Source organism: Sphaeroforma arctica (genome assembly GCF_001186125.1).
Source record: "Sphaeroforma arctica JP610 unplaced genomic scaffold supercont1.80, whole genome shotgun sequence".
NCBI lineage: Eukaryota > Ichthyosporea > Ichthyophonida > Sphaeroforma > Sphaeroforma arctica.
The window spans coordinates 10,748-24,152 of NW_014040478.1; the positions used below are offsets into that span (position 1 = coordinate 10,748).

A 13,405-nucleotide genomic window follows, 5' to 3' on the forward strand; every position below is an offset into this window, starting at 1 on the left:
TTAGGTAACGACTACGTACTAACCTAAACGAACTACGCACACACTAGTATATATATATATATATATATATATATATATATATATATATATATATATATATAGACTGTATACCCCAAGAACCCTACGATGTGTTTGCTCAAATTTGGACAAATCTTGTTCGGATATGCGTTGGAAAATCAAGTTAAACCTGTTCCAGTGCCTTGCTTTTGGCTTGGTGTCTCCAAAGATTGCTGCGATCGCTATTAAATCTATGTTTTCATTGTCAGCCTAAACATTCTCCAATAACAGAGTTGAAATAGCTATATTGCGCTTTTGAGCTATTTAAACATCCGATGAGCTGATTCGGATGTACTTTGGTTGGTTTGACTATATGCGCAAAATGATTTTTGAGTAGCACATACAGCAGCAATTGCTCGTCGACAACACTCAAACTCTGTACATAAGCACACAACTGCCTATTATATGATATTCAAAGCTACTATGCTAGTGGTGATGAACAGACATGCAACTGCCTACTACACGATATTGAAAGCTACTTGCTGGTGGTGTGTATACAAGGTTGGATCCGATACCAACAGAAGGAATCATCAGCCCAAAAGACGAAAGACATGCATCTGGAATAGAGTGCAGATACAGGTAGGATTTATAATAATCAGTGATCGCCTGGCAATTGCATACAAAACAGTTCATAATTATTACATGTCCGAAATATTTCGCAACGGAGGCAGCTCGAAGCTATACCTTCAACAGTACTCGACAAAAGTATGCACCTGAAATCCTGAACTCACTATATCATATACTTGATTGAGCACAAACCTATGACAGATAATCATTACCTTAGATTTCGCGTCCAGTTCCATGAGTTCTTTCTCAAAGGTGCTCTCTTTCACGGCGTCCATTTTAGCTTGTTTGCTGTTTGGCTGCGCCTGAGAGCTCCCCTGCTTGCGCTTCGCCCCAGCTTCAACATCATCGCTACCAGCCATAGTCTTGTATTAGTACCGCTATAATACGCACCAATAGTTTGGTAGTATATAAGTATATGTATATGCGAAGTTGAACTGTATTAGAATGCGTGCATGTAACAGGTATCTCAGCCTACTAAGCTATACAGAAGTATTTATTTACATGACACAGCTGTATAAAATAAAATAAAAGTTCGAGATCAACCCACTTGTACTCTGTATTGAAAATTTGCATGACGGGGCCAGAGTGGCGGGACATCCTCTCCAATAGAAACCAGCCACATCTCTAACGGTAGGTGCCGAACTATTGCAGAATCATTCAATCTGTGGGGTCTATAACGCCGGCCGACAGTATTGTATTTTGAACTGCAGCAAAGTAACACGAGAGTGATTGCATACGGGAGTGTAAGCTTAATCGTACAAGCTTACAACAGAGTGTGGGCTAGAATCTGGATGAAGATAAATAGCTTATAATTTACAATAGATAGTAGTGTCCGAGTTCGGTTGCATTGTTGTATGTTCGCCTATGTATGGCTTCGCAGTGTATCATGTGACAGGTCTGTATCGATCAGTTCGGACGAGCTACTAAGCGCGCGCAACGTCACCTGTATGCTTTATGCGTCCATGTGTTGACCTTGTATATATATCCTCACAGACACGAACGTCAGGCTTATATAGACATTCGGGCGCCCAGTAGGTCTGCTATTCACCTGGGTGTAGGTCTGAAAAGCAGTCAATCGTGGATACAAAGTTAAGGCATATACAAGCGCACGAACGCTCACTTTTGCCCACAGGCACCACACCATACATATCTGCCTCGCAAGTAGATGCATGAAGTATAGTTCAGTAAACTGTATACAGTCGATTACTCTTGTGCTTCAGACTTGTGTTTGAAGTACAATGGCGCCTGACAATAGCACAGCCGTCAGTCGGCCACGCGCGGGCAGCCATGGGTCTATATCACTGCCGAAATCCAAGACACATGAGCCCCACGCGAAAGAAGAAGGGACGGCGCAGCAGACACGCGGGCTATCCATAGGCAGTGAGATACGTGTGAGCTATGCTGAGGACCAGAACTCCTACGCTGATGCAAGTGGGTGGTCCTTGCGTGAACAGCTCACACTCACACAGGCAGCGTATCGGTGTGGTGTTGACGATATGGCGACTGTGAGCAGGTTAATGCGCAAGCTGCGTACGTCAGATCGACCGTCGCACTTCTTCTCTGTTAATAGCTGTACGTCGCAGATGAAGCATCTCGAGAAGATCGCGGCGATTGTGCCAGCTAAAGCCAGCACACACGTGGCCAGTGCGGCGAGTGCTGTGAATGGGTCTAAAGAAACAGGTGGATTAGAACGCTCGCTGTCTGTCGGTGGAACTGAGTCGAGTGCGATGGTATTGGAGCTTTCGAAAAGACTGTACCACGCGCGGATAGCGGAGATTAAGCTGACACTGGCGGCGGATCGAGAGGAGTACAAAGCTCTGGCTAATGATATAGACAAGATAAGGGAAGGCGTGCATGACCAGGAATTAGACACTATGATACAAGGCATGCACGCTGACGGGGTCTACCTGCCGCAACAACCCATAGCAAGCACAACATTAAAACTATCAACCAACGGCGTGCATAGAACTTGTGTGCTTGATCCTGCGCTGAGCCAGCCTTCAATAGAAAATCCGCTTGCGGAGGTCCACAGCTCACGACGGAATGTTTCCGAGTCATGTGATACCTTCGGGCACGGTCAGGGTAAAGGGAAGGGTAAAGGAAAGGGCGCGATGCTAAAGGCCCACGCAGCCCATGGAAATCACACAACACCTGGTGAGATTATTTTTGCGTTCATACAGCTAGCATGCGCGAGTATGTGCACATTCATAGGTGTATATAACAAGTTCTAATTCGTAGAAAATAGTGGTCGAGTGTGTGCTGAATTATTATTTATTGACTCAGTATAAACGTCCCAGTATCATCTTTCAAGATTATATGCACTGTATATATAGCATGCCTAGGTATACGGTATTCACATCATGTTCACTTGAAATGTGAAAATACATGGAGAAGTCTTGTTAGTATCCATTTGGGACCTTCCTGTATGAGTAAAAGAATAATATAGCGCAATGGACGAAATCACACGCATATATTAAAGTAAATCAATGGCGCTAATCATACACGTATATCTCGAAAGCCTCGTACATATTCCGAAGCGTGGCTTTGCGTTGCGTATGCTACGTAGCTTCTTTCGCGCGGTATTCGTCGTCTGTGTCGTTTTTCGCTTTGAAGGCGCATTTTTTTGCATTTGCGATCTTTCCCGCACCTTCCAGTCCAGTCCAGTCCAGTCCGTGCTTTATAATTAAATTTTGATCTACAATCGTATACTAGATGACCGTATGAGGTTCCGCTGTTTGGCTCACCTAACAAGTGTGTAATTCTTCTATGCTGTGTCAAGATCTTCATTCTCTCGTTCCTCACTTTCCTTGCGTTGTGCAGTGGAGCCGTCGATTACTGTCAAATTGGACCATCAGTATACTAAGCTCCAGAAGCCAAGCACGCCAGCGGCAACTACCGAACCATTCGAGGAAGATCCAGACACGCCGAAGGCTGTTAGTACCTTTTCCGGTAGGAAAGCATCCAAGGAAAGTGTTGGCACGGCCAAACATAGACACCATAGGGCAAACTCGAGGGGCCCCAAGGCCAAAACTCCGCCGGCACCTCCAATCACTGCACTTTCGCGTACCACTCGGTCGAAAGGTGAAGCCGCTTCAGTTACAGGTAACACTCTATTCCTCAGTATATCTAGGTTGTCAGTCCGAGCAATTGGGTTTTGCACCTTAGACGCCAAAGTTCTAGTGAAGAATAAGAACGTCGTCTTGATTTTAAACAACGGATAACTTCAGGGCGATATACACGTACTTAATTTTGACCTCCATCTCAATGTATACATTCTTTTTTGCCTTCCTCATCATCTGGTTAGATATCATGCGAGAGATGGAGGTCACGTCAGCAGCTAGGCTTCCGACATCGTTCGGGCGGTTGCTCATTAATAAAACAAGCCCCGGGCTAGCAGGAGAAACTACCTCTGTTAGTGTACCTGCTGCCCATGTTCCTGAAAACAGTACAGGTATGCTGATTGCGATACATGCTGCATATATTTAAAAAGGCTCATGGTTAAACTGTAGCATAGTTCATTTTGGTGTCAGCATACTAGTAGCCAGTTCTATTCTCTTTAGTGTAGTTTTGACGACATACACGATGATAACGCTATAGGCTTCCTTCAAGACGTACATTCAAGCATATCTTTTTCTTTTGCGATGCTGTTAAATTGCATAGTTATTGTGCATGGGATTTGCTTCATTCTGAGATTGCTTGAGTATTTTATTTCACCAACGGCCTGTTTTGCAACCCGTACCGGCAGATAAAAGTGAAGACACTTCTGTAGCTGTCAGTGGGTTAGATTCGGTTACTATTATACCTGCCCAGCCATCGACAGAGCGTTTGAACAAAACAATAGTGGATGCCAAAGAGGCAGAAGAGTCGGTGGGGATCGTCAAGAACAAGTCTGTAGAACTTGAGAAGGTCGATACACCTGCATCCATACCAGCGAATGAGAGTACGACCGAACCAGGCGCTGCTCGGACGCCACAACAAAGTACGAGAACCAAAGCACACGATGCTCAAATTGAGATTCCTGGTAGTGACAATCACTCTATGGGTAGAATAGGCGACTTAGAGCATCGTAAGGACGAATTGTCATACAATGCTATCGTCGCCTCTAAACCCTCAGGTGAAAAGGTCCACGGTAGAATTCCTGATAAGAGCTCAAACATAGGGAATTTGCAAGAAGATGTGTGGGATGCTGATGATAGACGTGTGTTAGATGAAGACGAGATTGTTGGTACGTTGAGCGAATCGAGTCCAACACGCCCGTCCGATACAACAGCTGCTACGGTTACAGATGAGAATGCTGGTCAACGTGATGTTTCCGATCGAGAGCCGCTCAAACCGGGTCTTCAAATTGGAGAAACGAATGCTAAAGATGCTGAAAAAGATGTGCCGGATGCCCTTGAACCCATGGCTTTGGATACCAACTTGAAAAGTTGTCCTGGGGTGAATGTAGAACGATCCTTTGCCGCCATTGAAGCACTGAGCGTAGCATCAGAGGATATGGGGTCACAATTATATACAGATAAGGGTCTGGACAGGGCGATGAATGTTGACGATAGTACGATCAGCGAAAGCGCGAGCAAGGTCACATCGAGTGCAGAAAACGTGCGGCAAGGTGAATCGGCCAGGAAAACCGGAGCTATGAGTGACAATGACACAGTACGTAGCGAGACCCACCGGAACGGATTCAGGAAAGAACGAATGAGGAGGACAAGTGGTACTGTCAGTGATGGAGAAACTGAACGTGATCGCCGTATCAGGGAGGGCGACAGTGGCAAGATGGAAGATCACGGTCGTGAGAGTGACCCAATTGTCAGGAGTGAGATTGTCAGGCGATCGGATCTGGGCACACGCAGAGGTGGCAGTGAGCTGAGAGATGACAGTTCGCGCAAAACCGATTTCGGTCGGAGAGACTCCTCCGCATATAGGCGAAGTGAAAGTGGTCGGAAGAGTCTTAGCCTGAAGAGGCACGAAAAGGAGCGACGCACGGATTCCCGACATAGAGTAGACCTCGGTCGCAGAAGTGATGCGGATCGCCGTAGTGAGCTGGACCGTTGCACTTCGTCGCGCACGGATTTGGGTCGCAGATCTGATTCTCAGACCGATCGAAGGATTGAGCCTAGGCGTAGGAGTGAGACCGAACGCACGCGGGACACCGAAAGGATCCGAGATGCCGAGCGGACCCGCGAAAGTGACCGCGCTAGAGATACTGATAGAACACGAGAGTCTGACCGAACTCGAGAAGCAGAGCGTATGCGTGCTGGAGATCGTGATCGCACTCGTGATGGTGACAGGAAACGTGATACTGATCGTATCCGTGAAACAGATAGGAGTCGTGAGGTTGAGAGGACCGACCGAACTCGTGATGCTGATAAACCTGATCGTGATGCTGATAGGAACAGAGCGAGCAGTCGATCACGAGATGCTGAAAGGAGTCGTGACAATGACAAGGGTAGAGAATTGGAAAAAATGCGCGATGCGAACAGAACTCGGGATACTGAACGGACGCGTGCGACTGATAAAACCCGTGAAACTGACAGAATACGTGAGTCTGATAGAACTCGCGAAACAGAAAGGGCACGCGAGGCTGATAAAGTACGCGAAGCCGCGAAATCACGCGAGGCTGAGAGGGCGCGCGATGGGGTGAGATCTCGGGAAGCTGAGCGTGCCCGGGAAGTCCAAAGATCGGGCGATAAAGATCGATTGCGGGACAGTGATCATGGTCGTGAAGGTGATAGAGGCCAAGGTCGAAACCGTGATAGTGAAAGTGAACGTAATCGTGGGGGAGACCGTACCCGCGACGGCGATAGGAGTAGGGATCGTAGCCGTGAAACAGATCGCAGTCGAGATGCAACTCGAGCTTCGGAGGGGGATCGTACTCGCGAGAATGACAGAAGTCGCTTAATAGACCGTCCTCGCGAAGGTGATCGGAGAAAGTGCGAAAGTGCGAGAAAAAGCGAATTTGAGAGAGCCCGTGAAGTTGACCGCTCAAGGGATGATACGAAAAAGGCGGAGGCTGAGCAGACTCGAGATTCGGCGAGAAGCCGGGATGGGTACAATAGGAAGGCTTACGATGGTGATCGTAGCAGGGAAGCCGACCGCACTCGTGCAGGAGATCGACGGCGTGAGAGTGCCCGCAGTATCGTTGGTGACGCTAAGCGCGATACTGAGCGCAGTCGCGAGTCGTCGCGAAGAGTGGATTCTGATAAACCCCATGAGAGTGAGAAAATAACGGACGCGTCCAAGATGAGCGAGGCCGGCAATGATTCGGAAGACACGAGAACGAAAGAGTCTTTAAATGAAACTGTGACAAAGAGACTAGAGGGCAGCTCAGACAGGGGTTCGAATGATGGAAGAAAAGACAGTCCCGAAGCGACGCGGAGTGTGACAGGTGACTTCGAGACTCCTGGAGAAAAGCCGGGACGAAAGCTAGCAAATGAACCGACAGGCGTAGATTCAGAACCTGTCGATAATAAGAAGACAGGCCACAAAGTATCGGACAGTAGTGATTCTGATGATTCGAATGCTAGCGAGAAATATGATCCACAGGCACTGATAACTGCAAAGGGTGTAGTCACGAATGCCAAAAACGACGACATGGCAACCCTCAAATCGAAGATCAGTGTCGAGGCCAGTGCCAGATCTAGTTCCAGTAAATCCCCAGAAACTGTCGATGCAACCGACGAAAAGGATCAGGGCAAGATTGGCATCTCGCTTGAAGCAGAGACCGGTGGTCAACACATAAGGGTCGAAGGAGACAACGATACGGAAATCTCGGAGACCGCGGCGGGAGCAGAAAACAAAGTGGGTATCGCGATGGGTGACGATGGCGATAGTAAAATTATTTCAGGGGGCTATAAAAAGATGAGCAAGGACTCTAAAACGCTTGACTCAATGTCCATAGACAGTAATCTCGCAGTAAAAACTACTCCTGCACTTGAGGATGCCATTGGGCCAAGCGCAAGCGATGACAAGGCTGTGACTGATGTAGAAAATAAGCCGGAGAGCGACCTAGAGAAATCGGAAAGCGACAAGGAAACGCCGCAGAAGAAAAAAAAGAAGACGAAGAGCAGAAAAGTGAAGTCAGAGACTACAAAGGAAGTTTCAGATAGTGTGGAGGAGGAAGTGGAAAGTAAGGAAGAGGTAGTGGGCAACGGAAAGAATCAAGGAAATGATAGGAAAAATGCAGCCGAACAGGATAACAAGGCGGGGAAGCGCAAGCAGTCCGATGTTAGGGATGAATCATCATCGCCTATTTCATCATCGTTGGCTGAGGAGAAGACTGATGAGCCTGTCGCGGGCAGTGTTATTGGGTTGAAGAATTTACCCGAAGCAACCGACCATAAAATTGAGAATGACGATCCAAAACTGGCAAATGAAAATAAGCCAGCAGTGGATTTGAAAGAGAGGACGCGATCAGGAAGTACTAAGCTTTTGACCGGAAGTGCGGTAGACAGCCCGCTCGCGATGACGGCATCCGGGAAACGATCGGCCTCGCGTCAACTGGAGCCAAACCCCGAACGAAACACATCCGCAAGATCCACCAAGGATTCTTCATATGTCGACAGGGAACCTGAGAGCCGGGAGTCTAGCGAAGGGCTGCCTTTGGGCCGAACGTCCGGTCGTAGTACAGCACATGGCAGTGAAGACGAGATTAACAAGGATACAAAGAAAGGTAAACGGCCAGGCAGAGGGAAGAGAAAACTCGTCGATGAAGATAAGGGCGAGAGTGATGCGAGCGAAGAAGATGCAAAGCCAGCTGCAACAGCGACCGCTCCCGTTACCAGAGGGAGAGGCAGGGGTAGGGGCAGACCGCGAGGTAGCACACGTGCGCTTGCGCCTGCGGCCAGAACTATAGCGCGTACCGCTCCCGCCGTGGAGACAGATCCGGACAGCGATAGTATGACAAGCACGAGAGGGGTAAGGGGTAGCTAATTGAAACAATTCGAGTGTGACATTCATGTGCCCCACATTAATTAGTGCACTGCATTTACTTCCACGCTTTTCGATTATATGCTATTAATATACTGCTTATTCTAGATCTATCGACTTGTTAACTTCAACAGCGAGGCGGCACTGTGAAGCGAGGAGAGAAGCGTGCGAAAACCAATCTAGGTAGCAAGAAGGCCAAGGCCAGCTCACCGAAACATATTGGAAAGTCGACCACTTCTGCGAAGCATCAAAGATCTAATCCGCAATCGCCAGCAGTCAAGGCAGAGCCACAATCCGGTGACGAAGATGAGTCTGACTCTGGTACTGTTCTGAAATATAGCATTGCAGTTTAAACTTTGCCATGTAGTTGAGTGACCATGATATTGCAGCTATACATTATGCAGTGAAATGTTCAAAATGCATTATGTGTCCAATCGGTCTCTAGAGTATGAAATTCAGTGTAACCTTGCGTGTCTCGCATTTGCATGTTCAATTGTTATCGCATTTTTGAAATTACGCCATACACAGGGATAGCAGCCAAGCGTCAGAAAACAAGGAGGAGGCTGCTAATGGGAGTTTTGAGAGACATAATGAATCATAAATACGCAAATACCTTCCTCAAGCCTGTGAATCCAAGAGAGGCGTTCAATTACACGAAGATTGTCAAGAGACCAATGGACCTGAATACGATCAAAAAGCGTTTAGATGATGGGGTATGCAACGTCGTGCCGTGCAGAGCGCTTGTATACTGCCTAATGTTCAACAGACATATATTTTCTTATTTTACTGGCAGATCCTATATTGTACAAGCACGTTGTTTTATGGATTACTTCTATGCTTATATCATATTCACTATCTTTTGCAGACTATCTCAACAACAGTGGAATTCCGCCGCGACCTAATGCTAGTATTTACCAATGCCATGATGTATAACGAGTCCGGGCATGACGTGTATATAATGGCTCATGATGTAAGTTGAGACTTGCGTTGCGTGCTTCTGCTCAGTGGAATTATATTCTATTTATTTTTCTGCACTATTGTATCTCTTTCCGCATACCTCCACACAAATTGATCAATGCTATATTACGGCCCACATGTAAACATGCCATACTATTTGATATCAAAATGAGACAATCACACCCATATTTTCCGTGCCCACCTCTGATAACGCATTTATTGTTTGTGTCCCAGATGAAGGTAGATGTTACAGAGCAACTGCAAATGTTCATGACCACCGCGCACCTTGCTGAAGACGGAAGGCAATCTACACTGAAAGACAAGAGCGAGGAGGTATTTATGACTTCTATATATCACTCTAAATGCCAGTGAACCTCAGGAGCGTCTGCATTGCTAGCGCTTCTGGTCTCGTTTCGATGAAGGCATGTCTGAACAGGCATTCATGCATCTTGTAGTCACTGGCGCATTAACAATCTTATTTTTTCGATGATTTTAACAGGAAGATAGTGACGAGGACAGACCGATACTCACGAGCCGCCGCTCTACGAGGCCTGGTAACCTCTAGAGGCATTAGCCTTGTCATCCGTTTCCTTTATTTATCGTGGCGAAGTGAAATTGAAATAAATAGCTATCAAATACTCAAATTTGCTTTATGTTGAGAGTTGAATACTAGCGCTGTATCTGACTAATAAACCCTCGGAAAGAAGAGCGTGTCCATGTACACACTTGCGTCCCATTTCAAATCGTCCACACTTTGTGAGTCTACGTGGAGATCGTGTATCGGCATGCCATTCCATGCAGCTGCTCGCATGAGTCACACAATGCGCAAAACAAACTACTCCGATTTTTTTGTCGCTAGTGCCTTCTTTTCGGGTCTACATCAAACTGTCCTAGTATTAATTGTCTGCAAGTATTGGTTTACATTTTTATGAATTCACGTCTAGGATGTCTGTGCACCACATTGCCTCTATTTTTCTGTCCAACCACTATTGCCCAACGATACTTGTAACATATGGTGCGGATGATCTCGGGGAATGAGTGTGCATTCATTAATTTGTCCCATTTTCAGCGCTCTTGCTGCGATCGGGCCGTAGATGATAGTCGAATGAGTCCACTACACGAGTATGTGAGCTTATCTATACTCGGCACTACATGACATCGACTAGTTTATTTTGGCTCAGTCTGTAGTCATGCTTTCTAAGGAGAATATTATGTATTTACTAGTCACCCTTGATGCAACTCGTTCGCGGCAGTGAGAATAGATTTGTGTGTTCGATGCTCCCCCTTTAGTGGACACCTTTTTACCATAACTGAGATTGATTCGCGACCAGATATCGTTTGAATCTATCGAATCAGTTTCCTAGAAAACAGATCTACCTATCCGAGATCCATGCGCGTAATTCGTTTCTATGGACAGACGATTGATAGACAATATAGACGCATGTGCTCCAATATATGTGATCGTCGCAGTTGTATAGGGGTTTGAGATAGGTTTGATTATGGACAGGGCTTAATTTAAATTTTCGCTTATATAGTTATAAATACCCCATTAAAAAATATCGATGAACAGTTGAATCTAGAATCTACTCGTTTATCGGTATCAATATTGGTGAAGTTGTAGCAAAGATTGTGTATTGAGATAGCTTTTTATCGGGTGATTACGGTACTGGGATAGTTTCATATCTGGTAACTCGTAAACTGAGATAGTTTCATATCTGGTATTCCGTGAACTGAGATAGTTTCATATCTGGTATTTCGTGAACTGAGATAGTTTCATACCTGGTAATTCGTGAACTGAGATAGTTTCATATCTGATAGTTCGTGTGCTGAGATGTGAGGGTTTCATATCTGGTAATAGATAGTTTTGTTTCTGGTATTCTGTGAACTGAGATAGTTTTATATCTGGTCACTCGTGTTCTAAGACAGTTTCTTATTTGGTGGTTTGTGGACTGATATAGTTTTATGTCTGCTAATTCGTGTACTGAGATAGTTTCATATACGAAAATCCTTAAACTGAGATAATTTCATATCATATCTGATAATTCTTATGGTGAGATAGGTTCATATCTGATAACTCGTGGACTGAGATAGTTTTATATCTAGTAATAGATGGTTTCGTATCTGGTAATTTGTGACCTGAGATAGTTTCATTTCTGATAATTCTTGTGCTGAGATGGTTTCATAACTGGCAACAGTTATTTTCATATCTGGTATTACGTGAACTGCGATGGTTTCATATTTGATAATTCGTGTACTGAGATAGCTTTATATCTGGTAATTAGATAGTTTTGTATCTGGTAATTCGCGATCTGAGATAGTTTCATATCTGATAATTCTTTTGCTGAGATGGTTTCATATGTGGTAATAGATAGTTTCATGTGTGGTAATAGATGGTTTCATATGTGGTAGTAGATTTTTTCATATGTGGCAAAAGATAGTTTCATATCTGGTAACAGATAGTTCTATATCTGGTAATTCGCGAACTGAGATAGTTATATAGCTGATAGTTCGTGTGCTGAGATGGCTTCATATATGGTAGTAGATAGCTGCGTATCTGGTGATTCGTGACCTGAGGTAGTTTATATCTAGTAATTCGTGTACCGAGATAGTTTCATAACTAATTATTCGTATAATAGGATAGTTTCATAACTGGTTTTGGCCCCAATGTACTTACTCGAGTGAAATGAAATTGAGTTATTGTGATCAGCCAAGAAAGTGGTTTGAGTCCACGAATTATGCAACATCATCTGAGCGTTCTTTCTCGGGTACACACGCATATCCTTCTCCCTCGGCCATTCGAACGAGGTCAATTTTGACAACTATTTCCATTACAAATTTGCACAATGAGCCAAAGATATAAGCAATGAAGGCAATAGCGATCCGTGCGAGCTGTGACGTACATGAGTCGGAAAAGCAAACTAAGCAGGGCTTCTCGATTTTGCAATACGGATTGTATTTGGTTCTCGAAATGCCGATTAAGTTAATCATTATTTTCTTTTGACTTTCCCAATAACCCTATGTGAGGATGTGTATAATGTATACATCATTATTTGAAACTATGATATCGCTATATGAAGACATTTTCTTAGTGATTATCGATAAGAGTTTCGGTATTCGTGTAATGTTGCCCATCTTTAATGCTCGATATGTAAAGTGAGCATTTCACAACGACAACGACCTTCTATCCCAAGATGGCCTGCTGTTACTACCCTCGATCTTTCTACTCTTCTGGTAATATATGTCACGTTATTATGTACATGTATTCTCATGTGATGTGTACCGTTGTTTAAAATACTGAGGTATGAATTCTATATAAATATTTATATGAACTTTTTATATATTTTTCTGATCAGGCTATATCAGCAGCACAATCTAGCACAATATTTGATTGGTATTCCAGCCAACAACCGTCGTTGTTTTTTTCAATGTATGCTGGAAAACCTCTCGACGTCTATACGATACTCCTGTTTGTGTTTTTCTGTAGACGTAGGTAATAGCCCTAGGTAGGATCGTCTGGTCCTGCACTGTCACCTTATCCACAACTACTAATTATGGAAGATGAGTATCTATTCTCAGCGTGCCGAGATGGCTGCTATAGAACAGTGGAACGGTTGTTAAATATACCGTCGGTGAATGTAGGAGCTCGCGACCAGATCAGTCGAACACCTTTGCACGTAGCCGCTCGGGAAGGCCGCGAAGATTGTGTTAGACTGTTGATAAAACATGGAGCGGAAGTAGATGCCTTCGACTGGGTATTAATATGTCGTTGATTACTTCTCCTCCGTCTCAAACTGATATGATAGAAGTTTCAGCTGTTGACACGTGCAACATGCTGAATACGAACAAGAACATGCACAGATCCTCATCTGAACCAATACGATTTGGTTAAACATATAAG

General features: G+C 44.9%; 2 protein-coding genes across 2 annotated transcripts in view; one reads left to right on the top strand and one right to left on the bottom strand.

Annotated features, from left to right (window-relative positions):
- SARC_01880 (DNA polymerase delta catalytic subunit) overlaps window positions 1-1,076 on the bottom strand; it is a 7,347-nt gene extending 6,271 nt beyond the window's left edge. Inside the window, exon 1 of the mRNA XM_014304360.1 lies at window positions 837-1,076. Coding sequence (XP_014159835.1) covers window positions 837-983 — 147 coding nt within the window. The 5' untranslated portion in view covers window positions 984-1,076. The remainder of the gene's footprint in view (window positions 1-836) is intronic.
- Window positions 1,077-1,435: 359 nt separating this feature from the next.
- On the top strand, window positions 1,436-10,146 carry SARC_01881 (hypothetical protein). Its single transcript, XM_014304361.1, has 9 exons — window positions 1,436-2,778; window positions 3,445-3,726; window positions 3,929-4,075; window positions 4,370-8,538; window positions 8,685-8,871; window positions 9,079-9,263; window positions 9,416-9,520; window positions 9,742-9,840; window positions 10,007-10,146. Exons 1-9 carry the CDS (start codon window positions 1,863-1,865, stop codon window positions 10,070-10,072), a joined length of 6,156 nt encoding a protein of 2,051 aa, XP_014159836.1. The 5' UTR covers window positions 1,436-1,862; the 3' UTR covers window positions 10,073-10,146.
- Window positions 10,147-13,405: the final 3,259 nt, after the last annotated feature.

Coding starts and splice junctions, on each gene's coding strand:
- SARC_01881 (XM_014304361.1), top strand. CDS start 1,863: ATGGCGCCTGACAATAGCACAGCCGTCAGTCGGCCACGCGCGGGCAGC. Junction 4,076..4,369: donor TGTTCCTGAAAACAGTACAG/GTATGCTGATTG, acceptor CCGTACCGGCAG/ATAAAAGTGAAGACACTTCT. Junction 9,264..9,415: donor AAAAGCGTTTAGATGATGGG/GTATGCAACGTC, acceptor TATCTTTTGCAG/ACTATCTCAACAACAGTGGA.